The 18,954-nt window shown below is 42.1% G+C and overlaps 1 protein-coding gene across 6 annotated transcripts in view; it reads right to left on the bottom strand.

The window, feature by feature from the left end:
• Positions 1–18,954, bottom strand: part of LOC143177880 (uncharacterized) — a 71,026-nt gene that overhangs the window by 46,686 nt on the left and 5,386 nt on the right. For 4 of the 6 annotated variants that reach the window (XR_013001669.1, XR_013001668.1, XR_013001667.1 and 1 more), the window contains exon 1: positions 8,516–8,693. Coding sequence is in view for 3 of the 6 variants with exons in the window: in XM_076376144.1 (XP_076232259.1) it covers positions 8,516–8,574 (59 nt within the window). In the remaining 3 variants the exon portion in view is untranslated. Of the gene's footprint in view, positions 1–8,515; positions 8,935–11,461; positions 11,569–18,954 lie in introns of those variants that run through there. The other 2 variants (XM_076376142.1, XM_076376141.1) reach the window with 2 other exon arrangements.

Genomic DNA, 18,954 nt, shown 5'->3' with positions numbered 1-18,954 from the left:
TCTTGAACTTTTTATATTTGTAGATCTTCTCTGAATCCACTCCCTTTCTTTTTTCTTGTCTCCAATATTTTTTTCTTGGCCTCAATATTGTTTTCTTATCTCTATTTTCTTCTTTTCATGTAGCTTCGAAGAAGTTGAAAACCCTTGATAGAATAGTGTGATAAAATCAGGCTAGCTGATTGGACTCTACTTTGTCCAATGGAGCAATCTAGAAGAGGCTTTCTTCTCTGATTTCCATTTATGTTGCTCAGCGGAACATAGCACGATCTCTGGACAGGTTTTTCTTAAAACAGTAAACGAATTTGCTCGGCTGTTAGCGACAGAGCAGTATTAAAACGGTGTACGTATTTCTCAACTTCTCGAATAACACATTCTGACCATTAAGTTGGAAAAGACTCGTTTGTAACCGTCTTTCCCGACCCTTCCCGGGACACTGTAAACTTTCCTCGTCTTAAAAGCTGTTTCTTCCGAGTTTCTTCTTCCCTTGTTCCGTTCGACAGTCGAAAACTACCCATTGAGTCGTTTGGAGAAGTCGCGTGGCTCCTCTAAACTACTGCACTCGAAGCAATTAAGAAATCGAGCTACTGAACGATTATGTGGAGCTGAGAAAACGTCAAGGATGAAAGAGTGTAACAGTTTGGCAAGGAGTTACTGTCGACTGTGACTTATTACTTCACGTTTAAGTTTATTCGCTCCTTTTTATCTGGAACCTGTTTCAAAGATACGCGACTCACGCGAGGATAGCTCCGCGATTTATGGATCTACGTAGATCAATTTATGCAAACGTGCATCGTTCCTCTGCTGGTTCACTCGTATCGCATCGGCGTTAACGTACTGCATCGCAAAGCAAAAGCCTTTTCTCCATTTCTGAGGTTAAGCAAAAACCTCGTAAAGAGAACTGCTAATGACTTCCTACGAAATCTCGACGAGCTAGCCAGTTTTTGCTCCTATTTACAAGCGAATAGCCCGAAGTGTCAATGCCTGAGGCTTGAGGAAACCTTGTACGTTTGCAGAATAGCTGAAAATATTTTTTAGCAACACGGAGAAAAATTCAGAATTCTATTTTATCCCTTTTCAGCGTTCCAGTATTTGCATAGGAATTTGCGAAAAAAAAAAACGACCAACATTTTGGTGACCGCGTCGTTTACACCATTTTTCTACACGCGTTAGTATTCCATGTTTTAATCCAAATAGGTTTACCACCCTGGTTTTGGGAGCGGTTTTCATCCATTTAATACGAATATCCGCGCGTAAAAAATCGAATATTTTTGGCTATCCCATAAACAAGCAGAATTTCATAAAAATGAAAAGCAGTGACTGAATAGAACCAATATGTTCACGCATTATTTGCTAAATTACGTGATGATATTAATGGCTCAGCATTGCTTAATGCCTATACTGTCTGTAAAGTGATCACTGCAACGATGAAACTATCAAAGCGTTTAATGAACAGTCTTCAAGCGAGGACAGGCGTTGTTTGATTTGCTACGAAAGAAGGGATTTGATAGACTTAACTGCTAACGATATAATGCGGTGACACGACCGCAACAGTGACGAACCACGGATATCTATTGGACAACGGTGACGCGAGACAAAAATCAGCTCGCATCGAATCCGCGGGACCGGCGAAATTCCAGTTATTTGCCAAACCGACTCGTTTCCGTTCGTTTGTTTTGGGTTTGCGGTGTAACATTCGAATAACTCTGGTCACCGCGTCACTCACGATCATTCCGAGCTGTTTGTTCGACTGTTTCCTCTTCGCGAATAACTTTGTCGAATTAAACCGCCCAGTTAGCTGCCAACTTACAAATTTCGAAAACCGCAAATTTCTGGACCACTCGTTAACCCTTTCAAGCCTAGATGTTTCAGAACCATGAGAAAGTCTTGAAATAAGCTTCGTATAAGATTCGATGATAGTAAGTCTTATGAGTGTGATAGTATTCGAGGATCAATTGAAGTGAGTCTGACTCGAGACTCATTCTACTGTGGAAGCACACTAGACAGACACAACAGAGTCAGTAGAAAGAGTTCGATACCAGACAAAGCAGAGCCAGTAGAATAAATCTCAAGTCAGACACCTCGAAATCAGTAGAATAAGTATCTCCCAAGCCAGACATATTTCACGCGACTTTGAGTTTCTTCAACAATTAATATCCTGAAACGAAGCTCCAAACGCATTTTCGTCTTATCTCGGTGTGAAAGGGTTAATCCATGCATCCCAGTTTTGAATGTCTGGCACTGTGGTCCCAGGTGCGCTAGCCAAAAGGTTGGTAAAGATAAAATCGAGAGCCGAGGTAAACGCAGCGGCGCGGTAATAGGAAGAATTAACCAAGACGAGGGGAAACGGTCTGTTGCTAATCAGACGGTCGGCGACTATACCAACTATAAACTGCAATGCGATAACGCTGCGTGCGGCGTATTGTGTGCATTGTGTGCAATCACGGAACTCGCTGCACCAGCTCCAGAGCGATACGTCACGCGACGTAAATAATCGCAGATGCCACTGAGCGCGTAGAAACGTAACGTGGCTCGCGGCGAATAACTACACTAGCTGGGACACGAAAACCTAATTTTGCTATTTCGACGGAACAATTCCACCTTGCCAGACGCGCGTTTAATTGAAACGTAACCGGCGAGCGGGCAAAAACTTGGCCGAGAATTGAATTCGTGATCAGGGAATCAACTACTCTTAAAACTCTTTCGCCATCTCAGACCCCTGCCTTACGTTCCGCTCCCATTTTTATCCATTAAACTTTCTTTCCCGTCTGATTCGTCGGCCCTTTTCAGGAAAAAGGAAACAACGCGACAACTGACGATTTCACGAGTGAGAAATTTTCACTTCGATATTTCCTGAAAAATACCGCGGTCGGAATAATTCGCATTAAAATCCCTTGTTGCATAAATTCTCCGTAAATTCGCCAACTAGTTGAACAAAACCGAAAAAAAAAGAGCTTCGATTCCCTGATCGTTAAACGGAGAGAAACGGAGAGAAACGGAGAGAAACGGAGCGCGAGGAGAGCAGCGCGGCGGAAGAAAAATATTCCTCGAGCATTGCGTAACACGTTTGCATCTTCCGTTGGCCCGTGCCGCTGAAGATAAAATCCCCTGGCAGAGAACCGTTACTTGAGCAGCGTACACGACAGCCTCTGATTTATTGCAACGTAAAAGTAACAATTACTGGAACAGTGGGAAACAACGAAAGGACAGAGATACCTCTCGACAAAGAACAGGTCTCACAGAATCGTGGAAAACGAGCAATCTCGGTTATGAAAACTCTCGGCTGTCTATCGCCCCTTCGAGCACAATTTTTGGCAACTGAGTGAATTTTTTTCCGAGAAAAAAAACAGTCAAACATCGCGTATTCTGCACACTGGTCAAAGTTCAAAATAGCTTTGTGGAATCCGAGAATTAAACGAAGTTCGTTGAAAAATGCTTTGACTCTGGTTGCATGCAATATTCGTTTTCCCCTGGAAAAAAAAAATGATTTCATCCTCGCTATTTTTCGTGCAATCGGAGTTGCGATTTCTCGCCAAGAAATACCGAATCACCGACAAAGAATGGAACCACTGCATTTACTCCGTGACAGAGAGTTTCATAGCCCAACAGAATTAAAGTTTGTTTGCGCTTCGGGCAAAGAGCCGGAGAAAGAGGAAGGTGATTCTAGTGGAGGAAGGGATGTCGTTCCTGATCAACGATCGAGAAGAAAGGAACATCTCTCCATCGCGTTTTCTACAGCCAACAGAGATTTTCTCCGTTAGCAAGCCCTCCCACGGGGAAATTTACTAGCGAACGTTTCGCAATCACGGTTTTCGTTCGCGACCTTGCACAATGGAACCCTGATTGTCTCTTGTGCAACTTCCTACGCGTTAGTATTATACGCAGAATGTGGCACGACTTAAAATATCTCTAACCGCAGAAGCAGCGAAAGGAGTAACGAACCAGGAGTAACGAAATATGCCTTGTAATATCGCGAGAAGTAGGAGCCATGGAGGTCCTGCTCATCCATAATTTTGTATACCACCAGGGACAGATACGAGTAAATACGTCCACGCTTGATGCTTTTAACCCGTGAAAGACTACCCGAGACCTACATGACATATTCCATAACTTCTTTCTTCTCTTTTACCACAAGCCAGTATTTTTAATTTACCTCTGGCCAGGCTCGTGCTCATGCACCCAGATGAATACCTACTTTGCATCGATATTAAAATTCTTTCGAGACTCTTTTGAAGCTTTCAATCTCTGCCATCAAAAGCAGTATCCTCGTTCTGGGAGGCTTGCTGGGCCCCGCAATTAACACTGCTTCCTTTGACTTAGTTCCTCTAGCACCTAAATTCATAGCATTTCTTCCATCCCCACTAAGCCTAAACGATGTCGATCCTCTGATGCCAATCTATCGGATAAAACGTCCTTTACATCCCCAGCAGGTATCAGTTGCTTGACAAGAGGCAAAGATCGTTCGATCGAACGTTTGTCAGCTGTGTACAGGCGTCGTTTGAAACTCAGTTTCATCCTTTGCGCAAAAACCACGATGGTTGAGTGGCGACCGCAACCGAGTGACGCACAATCAGAGAAAATGGGACAGGCATCAGAGGGATTGTACCATTAACATGGTACCGCTGGCAGGAAGGCTTCCACGAGAGGAAAGACAGGGCAGAGGCTGGAACCTGACAACAGTGACGCCTGTGCTCTCGTCCCGAGCCTGTGGAACTCCAGGCGATGCACAAACGAAATTTTCCCCACCCTCGATCGCTCAGGACACTCGTAACGCGCTAAATAGCTGGTTCAACACGCTTCACCGTTTCGAGCACACCTATTCGAGCGCTTAAAACACGTAGCAACGTTCTGTTTCCGACTGGAAGTTGCCATCCCCTGTCCCAGTGCCCAGCCCTCTCGCTGACAAGTTTTTTTTCGCGAACGAAACAACACATGGTAATCGGGCAAATGAAAACCTGTCGAGCGAACGAAAGAAAGCAGCAGGACGGAAGCAGGACAGCCCGAGTGGATATAGTTCCATTCGATTGCGTTCGCGTCGTGTCCGACGAGGGAAAAAGAGAGGCAAGAGAGCCGAAAAAAAATAAAACAAACGGAAAGGGGAGAGGATACCGGTGTTTCGCTGCCATTTCCATGGAAATTGAGCACTTCGAGAGTCGGCAGCCTCTCCAACTGGCTTTGAGTTACTCGACAACTCGATCCGCGTTTCGCTCGTCACGGGTTAGTTTTAGCCAAATAGCGAAACAAAAAGAAGAAGGGAGAAGTAAAGAGTTAGCAGTGCCAGTGATGTCAATCGATCTGGATTTTCTTGCGAATAAATTTCTTGTGGAAAATTAGAGTCTGGTCACCAGAGCTAGAGTACTATCAAGAACCCAGTTTCTGTTCACTTAAGAATAAAGAGTATGGCTTCCCTAATATATTCACGAAAAAATTAACCAAATCCAACAAACTTTCTGTTCTTCATATATAGATCTATGTGTCATCTTTAATTTACTATTGAAAAAGATTCGAAAATAATAGTATTGAATCATAATTTACTTCTTGAAGTAAAAAGAGGCGACAAGAAAGAAAACGATTCACAGAATGGTGACTGATTGGTTTTGGGTAACGCGAGTTTACCTCTTGGTCAAACTCCTCGAGAGTAAACAACAATTAATTTACCAAGTAAGATCAGGGATAATAAGGTCGACGCACTGTATACACCCAGTATAAAGCAAGAACAAGCAGATTAATTAAGCGGTTAATCGGAAATCTTTAGCGCTTGCAAGGGTACTATAATTTAGAGTCCCTAGTGTTTCTTCCGACGTAATGCCCTGCTCGAGCATCCGACAACGCTGGGTTTAAATAAAGAGAAGAATAAACGCATCGTGATTCGACCTATTTCGAAAAATTGCTACATTTCTGGAGAATTTCTGTACCGCGAAATCTTACTAAGCGTTTCAGTTTACTTTGTGATCGGCGATGTACCCAAGGAATGCAATATGTTCCGAGTGAACGAAATTCCTAACTGGCACGTTACAAATGCAAACGTTGGCATACCGATTCTCGTTTCAACCGAATAAATTTCACACGCAATATTCAAACAGTAATCGAATTCAAAGTGACACGAAAATTAGAGGAGATGAAGAACTAGCAAAAATTATCATGTAAAAATACATACACAGTTCTGGAATATATAAGGAAAAATCGAAATGGGAATTGGATTTGTGTGGTCCACAGGTGAGGAGCAGTATCGATGGGACAGGTACAAGGAATTCTGAGATGACAAGATTATTCCCCAAGAAAGTGCAGCTCTAAGTACAGTTATTGCTCTCTGGTTGAAAATATAAATTCTCTTTCAAGATCTCAACACCTCTAGCTTCATAATTTTCATAGTACCTGAATAAATACTGTGAAATGAAGAGGAAGCCAAAGAGGGGTAAAATTTTTCTGTGACAGAAAAATATGGCAAATAAATGAGTTAATGAAAGCAGTAAATAAATGTCGTAGAAGAGGTAGAATTTATGATCGAGTTCAGGTATCGTTAATGCAGTGACAACAATGAGTCATAGTTCGCGGAGAACGGATTAATGGCTTCGGATAGAAGCCATTGCCATTCGTTTAAATTACAAAGCTTCAACGTATCGGTAGCATCGCTTAATAACTCTGAATGGCGAGAATAAGAGCCTGATAAATGACATCGTAGTGAATTGGCCTTTCAAAGAGCCGCAGCCAGTGAAATAAAGGTGTAATGCACGAGATAGAAGCGAACCGACCTTCCAAAAGAGATTTCGAGTTGATTAGTGAGCGCGGACCTAATTAACTAAGTTAACGCGATCTCCGTGCAGCCGACCGCAGGATCTCAAAGTCTGAAGCTGATTCGTTAGTTACTTTTTATCCTCCACATTGAACGACGTTCGTTTCACAGAAATTTCAACCCTACACCTAGCGAAAACATTGAGAAAAAAATATGAAGATACAATTTCAACATACTGAAATTATTCGAACTGAATCTTAGCTAAATTCGTGTAACTCTGCGCAGCTGACATTTATTTTTTCAGGAGAAATACGCGACTAAGATTTATTGGCGCGCGGTTGGTTCGTTAATTACCTCATAAATATGCCTCTTTGACTTTGCAGCAGACTTCACACGATACATGTACAATATATTAATTTCCTATGGAAATCCAACGAAGCCGTTTGATCGAGTGACGATAATTTTTAGATCGAATCAACTGCCAGGAAAATTGGCCGAGTTGAATGATCGAGAATCGAATACGAGAGGGAAACGAAGCAACCAGAATGTTCACAGAAATATGAATTATTGTTAAACGATTTTTGTCACTCGAAAGAGCAAATATTTAATAATACACGCCAGCGCCGAATAAATTGAAGTCATAACTGCGTTACGGAACGTTTTTAAACAAATTGTTTTTTATAGAAACGAGAACTCGTACGCTCGCCATGCCCTAGCTGCGCGAGTTCGTCTGTTTAGCTCAGCCGTGGCAAACGAACTATTTTTCATTGGTAGCCGAGGTAAAGGTGCAATTCACGTTTCCAATTAATATTCCTTTTAACAAATATGAATGAACGTTTAATCGCGAAGTGGAATACGATTCCTCGAAATTCGAAGAAACATCGCGTCGCTTGAATTATTTAACATTAAACTGGTGAACGGCGCAAATCAGCGGGGAATTATAAATCCACTGAGGAATAACAAACTTGACAGAATAATCAAAGCGTATAAGGCGGTCGAAAAAAGAAGTAAAAAAGAAACCTCCGACTGTTTCTCGCGTCTCTGGATACGTGCCAAAACCGTTTATTATTCAGTGAACTCGTTTCGTTTTTCGTAATTTAAAAGCTGGTGAAATCGGTGAAGTTTGAAGTTTATTCAAATCGTTTTAAAAATCGATTTCAACAGTCTCGAGTTGAAAAGTTGAGGGGAAATAGAGCTGTTTGCTCGGTAAGAAACAAACGCGCGTAAAGTTGAAGCAAGCTGGCTATTTATTGTATGGGATCGAAAACGGTTATAGCTGGTTTACGAGTTGAATCGCGGCATGGAAAATTCAGATGGTAAATGGAAGGCTGCAAACAATAGTTATCGGCTAACCGTTTCCACCGAGCCGACGAGTCGTGTAGTTCAGGGATAAAAGCCGATCGATCTTCGCACGAGTATCATCTTGATTCTCGATTCCCTTTCAATTGATCCCCCCCTCTTGACTAATTTATTACGACATTTTGAACGTCCCGCTGTGAAACGATGCGCAAACTGCCTACTGTTCGCTATTCATGTTTTATTTTAACATTATACAAAGTTTTGTCGTGCTTTTTTTAACTATCCCTTGTTAGAAAACGTACTACTTCTTTTGCAAGATTTCTATCTTTTGAAGATGCTAGAATATTTCCTTGAAGCGCGTATTTGCACGCGAAGTGATCGAAATATACATATTCCTGAGGGCAATTGCGAGGATCGTTTCTAGAGCGGGACATTCTGCTCGAACAAGCAGTTCAATGAATTAGGAGAATTATTTGCCTGACTCACCGTTCGCCTGAGGACAGTCCTAATAGTCTCGACTTCCTGCCTCGTTGGCCAACGCGCATAGACGACTCCGATGAGCAACAGGACAAAAACGATGATCCAGATCGTCCATGCCAGGACGTTCCTCGTCCTGGCAAGAAGCTTCTGGGCGGTCCTCGTCGAGATCACTTCTTGCGGGGGTATGTCGAGCTTCTGCGCTCTCCTAAGAATATCTTGAAGCCGTCTTTTAGCCTGATCCACATCAGACATCCCCATTTTCTTTATTTTTATCGCGCCTCCACCCCCTTCGTCGATCCGTGCTTCTACCTTTGACCTCGCAGGATCGTGCCACGACTCACGATGGAGACATTAAGAGGACCCAGCTTGTAAGGTCGTCTCATACAGACTGGTCATCCTCGTGGAAACGGCTCGACGTCGATTCCCTGGAAAATTTAACAGTTTCTGACTTCCACTCTAATTTCCTCTTGCTATTCTTTGATCGCTTTTCGCTACTTTGCTTCGAATGGAATCGAGTCTCGAGTTTCGAATTAAAACGCGAGAGTAGAGGACTATTTTCAGACTTTTTCATAATTGAGGTAGCGCTCTAAATTAGGGTTGAGTGTATAGACCCCTAAGGGCTTCGAAATTTTGATGCCATGTGCAGAAACGGAAGATGAGGGCAAGAAAAAAAAATAGGAATGAGAAAAAAATGGGAATAAGAAAATAATGAGAATAAGAAAAAAATGGGAATAAGAGGGAAAAGAAAGAGGAGTGTCACAGAAGTAACCACAAGCTAAAAAGGTTAAAAAAACTCTGCTACAGATCATTTATATTTTTTAGACATAAAAAAAGTGTTTGTAAATAAACCCTACGAGTGTTCAGAGCTTTGTGTAATGATTGAAGAATAGTAGAAAGGAAATGGTAGGGAGAGGTTAGACGAGTGATCCGACGTTAAACGAGTCGGCACTTAATTCCACTTGAGGAAGTTCCTACTAGCGATCTCCACGCACCCCCGTCCTTACCTCTGCCTTCTAATCGATTCTGAAATTATTCCCGGCGCACCGCGGTAATTACCTAATAATTCCGAGATCGATCCACCGACAGAAACGATGCAGCGCGAAGAAAGAGGCAAGGGAGAGGGTGGAGAAAGAGAGAGAAAGGACCCCCTCGCTTCCTCCCTTAATTTCTACCCTCCAAAGTTCGACCTACTTTGGAGTGGAACCGAGATTACAAAAGGTTCGTTCGCACGACAAAACAGCTGGCGTTTCGGACCGACTTATTATGTATTCTACCACTGAATTTTAGAAGGCAATTTTTAATTACAATATTTAGTAAATCGTCCCATGAATAATGCTTCCGACAATTATTTTATTCGTAAAGAAATACTACCACCAACTCCTACTTATATATCAGCCAACTTTTCACCCTCTTCGAAGGGTTCTAAATTTTTTTAATTAAAATGTGACACAGAAAGCAGCATTTACTTATGGTATAACCTACTACAAATCGAAGCTAGTAATTTCGATCGATCAGCAATCCAATCCTAATGGCTTAGTTTGAAAATTATTATTCCTCGCTAGTCGGACTTGAAGTTGTTGAACCATAAGCTTGTAACGTTAATTGCCTTAACGTAGGAAGCATACACCTCGCGGTTTACATTTGATATTCTATGTGTATGCCGCATACGCAGCAGCCTTTAATTTAAGTGAGTTTCCGCGTTATTTTTAATTCAACGATGCTACTCTCGGCTTCCCGTCCCTAATTATTAATTACCCTGATCTTTGCCTCGAATTTTGCTCGCTAGTCTTGCCTCACGCACGTTTAAATTCCCAGCGCGGAAACTTCACTGCCATTCGTTGAATCATATTCGAATATCGGAGGGAGAAAAAATCTTTTGTGAATCTTCCACAAAAGTTCCGACCAGCCGAGCAAGTTTCTAGGGAAGAACGGTGGAGGAGGAAGAGCAGTTTATCTTCCCGGAAGAACTTTTCTCTTGTATGCGGAGGAAATACCCTTTCGATCAAACCGCGCCAACGAACCGCAACAGCGCCGTCTCTCCATCAAGATTTCTTCCCTAGTCTCTTTCTCTCTCAGGGAATTGCATCGATCTTTTTATCTACTCGATCCAAACAGAAGCTACGTACAATATTTTTGGGGATACATAGGATAAACATCGTTTATCCTATATTATTATACGAGATCGATCGATATATCTTAGCATAAGGGAACAAAAAATTACGCTTTTCTAATTTAACACCGATGAATACTATCTCTGTTGATTTCTCTGCTAATTAGACCTGAATTAATTTTCAATGGGGAAGGACTCTACATCGAATTCGAGCAGCCAAGAGATTCACGCTCCGAAGAAACTTGCTTCACGCCTCTACATCATGCTTTGAGCAAACTATGTATTCAATTGAATATGAATTCTCCTTGGGAGGAGGAAAATTAATTTGTGTTCTATCTCCTGATGTTCAGTCACCTCTGAGTTATTAATGGTATTAAGTGCCTCGCATCAGTGAAATGTAAGTAAAAAAATAATTGTGAATATTAATCATAAGCGTAGTTTGCAGTGAATAGTTTTTAGAACACATCCATGAAAACAATTGGAAATCTCAAAAGTAGACTTGTTTGTTGATCAAATACCGAGAGTACAACTTTGGAAATGCGAGAAAAGCAATACACATTAATTTGTTTACATTGTAAGCGTTTCAGCCTGCAAATCTACAGAGCTACCTCAACTATTGTCGCACTGAGATAACACTAAACAAAGCTGAACAGCGATAAGATGCTAGACTGATTTCTACTAAATAGGTACATTTGCTCCAGCAAGGTTGTCTCAAAAAATTGTGTCAATTACAAAAGTTACCGAATACTTTATCTTTAACAATTATTCTATAGATAAGAAACTACTATAAACAAATGTAATTAATCAAACAAAACAAGTACACAATGTCTCTAATTCTGTACCTTGAATGTTTCTCCCGCTGTCGATGGTTCCAAACAACTCACACACTAGCGAATCTTGCATAGAAAATTGAAAGAACACACGTTTCCTAACTGGAACCAGATGGTCGCGAAACTGGTTCACAGGGCGGGACAGCGAGTGTAGAACGCGAGGGTCCTCTAGAAAACAGTCCCTCGAAACGAAACATGGGCAAAAGCAGAGCAATTTCTTCGGCAGGTGCTCCTCCAGAGACGTATTCTTCCAGATCGTATTCTCGCCACGACACTTTTGCTCATCGATAAAAAAACAAAACACACCGACAGCGACACTTCACAAGAGCCCAGCCAGACGAACTATCGTTCTCGTTCGTCGAATCTAGAGCGACTCGAGTCGGCTCGACTCGCCGATTAATTAATAATTTCGGCTCGACCGCGGCGCGGTGTGTGCCGATGCACGAAAACAAGGTCACGAGGGGAGCGATCGATCGTAACCCGATGCAGAACGGGCGAGAACTGACCGGTTTTGGCGAGGGTAGCTGCCCTTATAGATATAAGACGAGAGGGTGGCGCGTGCGTAGATAAGCGTCGCGCATGCACAATTCGCGGTCGTTCCACTGCGCTTTCATGCTGCAGACCAGCCACGGCGGGCTCCAGAGGAAGGGAGAGGCCAAAGGTCGGAGGTGATTGGCTGTCGGAGGCAGCCAGAAGAAGGGACGAGGACAGAAAGTCGGTCGTTCGGTCAGAAAGCGACAGTGGTAAGGTGCACGCAGCCACGATGCCGGCTAATGGCCTGGCTGCGCGTTACTTCCGGGGCCATTCGTGGATTATCAGGGGGCGTGCGATGAAAAAGTAATTTGCAGGCGACCGTTTAATTTCGATCGAGCTCGCACCTACTCGGCCGAGATTCGAGCACGAGTTTCATGCCTGGTCACGTTCGACCGTCTGTGCAGAGATGCTTATCTATTGGGAAGGAATTTTTCTAACGTCACGCGCTGTTTAAGGGCCGAACGAGACTGGGAGGATGGAAATTGAAAGGTTTGTGGGGACACAAATGCAGAAGCTGCGGAGTATCGAAAGATCTTGGGGATTCGGTCAGAAATGATTTGGTATGCATCGCTTGTGGATGATTATTTAGCATAGAATTTTGTTAATCTTCTGATTGCTTAGATTTTTTGGCTTCTGTTACCGAGTTTCAGCGGACATCCTATATGCCAAAACACTCTGCCGTACTTTCACCCCGGTTCTTTCGATTCGAGTATTACAGAGACCTGTTGCTGGAGAATATTTACGTACCAGGCTGAAATCGTAGTTCTTTCCATTCGTAATCGAGTCGAATATAACTTTTTCTTTTAATTTAGGAAGGGTATTGGAAAAATGAGAAACACGACATCTTCAAATGAAATTGAATGCAAAAAGTTGTGAGCCAGGAAACAAAACCAGACTTAGCTTTTGTTTCTGCTCTTTTTTCGAGCGATGAAATGAGTAAGAAAAGAACAAGGTCTAAACTAGTGTAATTAAAGAATCTTTCAGAAACACTTATTTGTGTTCTTTACTCATCTTCATTACTTTGTTCACGGAAATTTGTTGAGTAAACGCGGTCTAGCTCAAGTGATAGTACACGAACAATTCATATACACAAGTTTTGTGAAGCAAATTTAGAGGCGAATTTGACGCCTCAAACAAATTTCTTAATGTCTTGCTTATTTTCCCCCTAAACCTAACAAGTATGTTTGTATTCTACCCCTCCATAGAGTCACCAGTTTTCGTATCCACTAACGTTTAATCGAAACTTCTCAAGAAACTTGACGGAAAATCGATGGAAGTTAATGAGATTAAAAGAGCCGACGTTCGAAGCGAAGAAAAGCAATTAGCTCCTAAAACTTAAGCGAAGGTTAATGGCAACGATAATGGACAGTGCAAACATTTTCAATAAAACCTTATCGACGACTGCGTGTTTTTGTTCCGTTAAAATCGACACTATATACTAGCAACGATCGTTAAAACCATTTATTAATCCCCATGCAAGTGTCTGAAATTCAACAATTTTCGGTGGGAAATATCCTTCCATTTCTCGGCCCGTAGCTAAGTAGAAAAAAATCTCGGCGCAAAATGAACGCACCAATAAAAAAGTAGAGGCTTTACCCTTTAAATTGAGACCAAGCTCACCTCTCTGCGATTTTTTTTGACGGAGTTACAGAAGCTCAAAGATTGACTACTTTTTCGGGCCCTGGAACACTGTGCGATTCCGCGACTGGAGGCTCACTTTTCATTCTGAGTACCATATCTCGGCGAAAAAAAATCGCAGAGCGCTCGCCAAGGTCTCGTTCGAAAGGGGAGTGTGCAGACTTTAATCTACCCCCTGAAAAAGTCGCGAAAAAAATTTATTAAGTTCCTGACTGTCGACTGAAGTTGGACAACATTCGGGGAAAAACTACCCCCTCTTTCTCGGCGGATCATGGAGTCAAGAAATTTTTTCGAATAAGTTCAACTCAGGGACGTCAAAATAGAGGCTTTGCCCTTTAAAATGAGACCAAGCCCACTTCCCTACGATTTTTTTTGGCGGAGTTACAGAAGCTCAAAGTTTGACTACTTTTTCGGGCTCTGGATCACTGCGTAATTCCCAGACTGGAGGCTCACTTTTCATTCAGAGCTCGATATCTCGGCGAAAAAAAATCGCAGAGAGCTCGCCGAGGTCTCATTCGAAAGGAGAGGGTTCAGACTACAGTATCCCTCCAGAAAATGTCGTAGAAAAAATTTGTGGAGTTCCTGAGAGTCTTCTGAAGTTGGAAAAGATTCTGAGACAAATAGCACTCTCTTTCTCGGCGTGTCATGGAAGGGAGAATTTTTTTCGAACAAGTTCAACTCAGGGGTGCTAAAGTAGAGGCTTTGCCCTTTAGAATGAGACCAGGCTCACTTCCCTGCGATTTTTTTTCATAAAGTTACAGCATCTCAAAAATTGACTATTTTTTCGGGCTCCGGAATATTGGGCGATCCCACGGCTGGAGGCTCAGTTTTCGTTTAGAGCGCGATAACTCGACGAAAAAAAATCGCAGAGTGCTTGCCGAGATCTCGATCAAAAGGGAAGGGTTTACACTTCAATCTCACTGAAGAAAAAGTTGCGGAAAAAATTTATTAAGTTCCTGACTGTCGACTGAAGTTGGACAACATTCGGGGAAAAACTACCCCCTCTTTTTCAACGGATCATGGAGTCAAGAAATTTTTTCGAATAAGTTCAACTCAGAGACTTCAAAGTGGAGGATTTGCCCTTTAGAATGAGACCAGGCTCACTTCGCTACGATTTTTTTTGACGGAGTGACAGCTACTCAAATATTGGCTACTTTTTCGGGCTCTGGAACACTGCGTGATTCCGAGGCTGGAGGCTCACTTTTCATTCTGAGCGCCATATCTCGGCGAAAAAAAATCATAGAGCGTTCGCCAAGGTCTCGTTCGACAGAGGAGGGTTCAGACTTCAATCCTCCTGAAGAAAAAGTCGCGAAAAAAATTTATCCTGTTCCTGACAGACTACTGAAGTTGGGAAACTTCTCAGGAAGAACCACCCTCTCTTTCTCGGCGGGACGTGAAGTCAACAATTTTTTTCGAACAAGTTCAACTCAGGAGCGTCAAAGTAGAGGCTTTTCCCTTTAGGATGAGACCCGGCTGACCTCCCTGTGATTTTTTTGGCCAGAGTTAGAGAAGCTCAAAGATCAGAAATTTTTTCTAAGGAAGTGAAACAATGAGGTGAAATGTATCAGGTACGCTAATGTTATGAGACTGTAATTAACGCAGTTAACCTTGATAGCACCAACGAAGGAAGAAAACAAAGAAGACCGAAAGAACTTTAGACTGACATCGTTGGCAACGCAAGTGCTCCGACGATTAAAAGTTCTGTAAGTGACGAAAGTGAAACGGTGAAAGCGCCTCTTGTTTGGAATGTTGACGAAGATCTCTGAATGCTGCCCTAAATAATTGTTAGATCTTTTATTAGACTTTTCGAACTAACACTCTACTATACTTCCTAACATCACTGAAACATTTTCGCAAAAATTTGAACTATGAAACTTCCTTTTTCGATAGAAATCGAACCGGTTAATTAAGCACGCGATGCGACGGCGTTATCGAACGCGTTACGTTTTATCGCTGGCATGTTTAACCCTTAACCCCGCGGAACCGATCGGCTCAACTGCGAGACTAGTATTGGTACCATTAAACACCAAGTCGAGGCTAATGGCCTTTTTAAATTCCCTGGCTGCCACGGTGCATAACTGAACATTCAAAGATAACAATTGCACTTTGCAAGCATTTCTGCGAAGGCTAGGGAAATTTAATGCAAAAATATAACTAGGGCACCTACAGCTAATTAAACAAGTAAACTTCACGAGTATTTCCCTTCAAAAAACATTACATGATAGGGCGGTTCCGATGATATCTTTTTAATAGAAATATCTACGTAGAATTCGATTACAGGAATGAACTTTTTAAATAAATTTCTTGTTCAACTGCAAAAATTGAAGTCAGAGAAATAAAGCTCGGTTCCACGAAAGTTTTAATTTCCGTAAGCATGAGGTTGAACGAGAGAAATTTACGTGGCAAGGTTAATGAGGTGACACGTAACTGCGTCACTGTTCGCGGGAAGAATCCCATTTCATCATTGGGAAATTTGCTTAAGGCGGAGATCGCAGCAGCGATACGTTAGGATTTAATTGCTAACTCGTCGGGCCTGTTGGCATATTAGTCTCTTCACCGCCTCCTAATTTCAATTATTATCCCATTCATTATTGCCACTCGTACCGCCTCTTTTCGGCTCTCCATATTCACTGAAATAAACTGCGCCAACCGTTCACCCTCGATTTATTTCCCCTTAGCATTCCCATCCCTGTGCTCAGTTTTATGACGCGCCCGTGAACAACCCCAAGCTACCCTCCGTCGTTAATCCCTACCAGTCGAGTGTGGTTTTTGTAATTAGTAGTCCATGAAGGAAAAAAATTTCCGAGGTCAGATGGTTACGAAGATAAAATATTGTTCTTCAAACAATTTCAGCAGGGTACGAGCAACCCTCGGGGGAAATTTACGTGCAATGTTTCCAGTCAAATTAACCAAGTAATGCAATAGAAGTTTCGAAACGAAACGTGGAGGTAATTATCTTGATAAGGACGACTGAGCAGAGAAGTACGAATAAAAACAGTGCCAGGATCTTCTGGGTACAAGGTGTACCAAGGAAAACAATTTTATGTCAACTGTCATTACAATTTTCAAAATTTCCCATTTTCCTTGAGGCACCCTGTATGCTGTTGCTTTTGTTAAAAGTCGAAAGCCTTCTGTGCACAAAAATATACAAAGGTAACTTTGTATCTTATTATACAGATTAAACAGAGCGTTAAAAACTGTGTCCTTCAACAGAGCGCCGAAAGAGAGAAAGAGTGAGAAAAGGGAGCGGGAAGATGGAGGAAAATGGGAAAAAATAGAGGCCAGGAACACGTTTCGGGCATGAGTTACATGCACAAAACACGTCTCTTTTCACATTGACCCTATTTATCCCTGTTGCTTTTCATGTTTTCCACCTTGTCCCTGTTACAAAGTCGCCATGGCAACGAACGAGTAAGGTGATCTATTTATTGAACGTCTGGCTTGATGAATGTTGTTGAATTGAAGTACTCTTAATCGAAGTATTTTCTGGTTTTGTATTGCACGTTCGATATTACAAATTTCAACACGAATCTACGAGACCTGTAAACATTAAATCATAAATGCAACGCCTCCTATGCAACATCATTTCATATAAAGGATATGTATGATCATCGGCGTAATTGTCGATCGGCAAATGTGTTTTTATTTGACCTGCATGCGCTGCGATCGAGTATCACAATCAAACAACTGTAAGCACGAAACGATGGCGATCCTTTTTACGTGAGTAGCAAAAACGCTTTTGTTGTGGTATACAAATTTTCTTATAGAGAATATTCCATACTTCATTTTCAATTCCTCGCGTAAGCATACTATATTGTCGACAAGAAAGAGTGAAAACAAATTTAACGATTCTTTCGGTACCCTCCCAGAAGCTTGTTTCATCGGCTCTTTCAGCCTGTTCGTAGTAAGTAAGTGAATTTTATCCCAAAAGACGTTCAAAGGCTGTCCCACATCCACAGTCCATTGGAAGACAAATTTAATTTGTCGAGGTACAGGAAGATCAGAAAAACAACGGCCTTCGGGTCTCTGGACGAAACGTATTCTACAGCCAGCGAACAAACAAGAATATCGTAAAAAAAGAAAATGGAGGAACAAAGAAATATCTTTACACCCTCTAGCAACCTTGACTTTTTAAAAATATATACAGGGTGTTCGTAGACAGGTCTCAGAGCGCAGGTCAGAGCCACAGAAAAATTCAGTAGAATAAATCCCAAGTTAGATACAGCAAAGTCAGTAGAAAAAGCCCCAAGTCAGACATACAGAAATTAGTAAAATAAGTTGCCAGTCAGACACAGCAAAGTCAGGCACAATACAATTAATAGAATAAGTTCCCAATCAGACGTACAAAAATCAGTAGATTAACCCCCAAGTCAGACACTTGCAAGCTGAGGTAAATGAAACACTGTTACAGAATGCAAAATGCAATCAGCATAAGGCAAAGTAAAATATTTTTCCTGCATACCCTCTTCTAATCTCATGGTGTAACAGATTGAAGATATCAGACTCGTTCAAAAGTACCAAGAAAGGAACCAGGGGTGAGAAGTCCAAAGTTCGTTATGGAGAGAAATGTAGAGGGAGCGAGCAAAGGTTTATGAGACGAGCATCGAGGAGGAAAAAATGCTGCGTGCTTTGTCTGAGCCCTAAAGCTCATATTAGATGATCAAAGTAGCCACGGCAGACGCGACCCAGAACTTTCCCCTCTGCTGATTTTTCTTCTCAGTTTCTTCTCCTTTTTTGTTATCCTCGCTCGGTCGCGCGCGAACTCGTCTACAAAGTTAACGAGAGGATCAAACGATATTTCGTTTGACGTACGACTTAAACGTGACCAGATTCTCCAACGAACGACGTCGAGAACGTGGAATCATTTTCTTTCTGGAAGATAAACTCTAAGAGAATTGCTAACGCGATGCTCCTCCCTACCTCTAACGACAAGCCTCCAGTTTATAATGACTCGCGGTACGGATTAGCGTCGCGAAGGGTGCAAACGAAAGATGGTTATTGCGTAAAAATCGGAGATGAGAAGCCTTTGGAGATGTAGCGATAACAAGGTGTAATCGAAAATAGTGGGAAACTCTGATTACGAGCGATTTGGCTGTCTACTTGAAAATATTTTCAGAAAAGCAGAAGCCTCGACCAGCTGGTGGAGAAGCGTTCGGTTGAAAGTTCGACGGAGATTCGCCCATGGCGAATAAACTTTTTAAGAAGATCGTTTGCATCTCCCTTAACTTTCTTCATCCTCGAGCCTCAGGCCTTTCGTGTTACCGTAAATATTTGCATATATCATAGGAGGTAGAAAACAAACGTACCTCGCACCTAGCAACAGAATGGTCCCT

This window comes from Calliopsis andreniformis, chromosome 4 (assembly GCF_051401765.1).
Source record: "Calliopsis andreniformis isolate RMS-2024a chromosome 4, iyCalAndr_principal, whole genome shotgun sequence".
Classification (NCBI taxonomy): Eukaryota; Metazoa; Arthropoda; class Insecta; order Hymenoptera; family Andrenidae; genus Calliopsis; species Calliopsis andreniformis.
The sequence above is the reverse complement of the archived record's forward strand: the minus strand, read 5'-3'. Positions and strand labels throughout refer to the sequence as shown.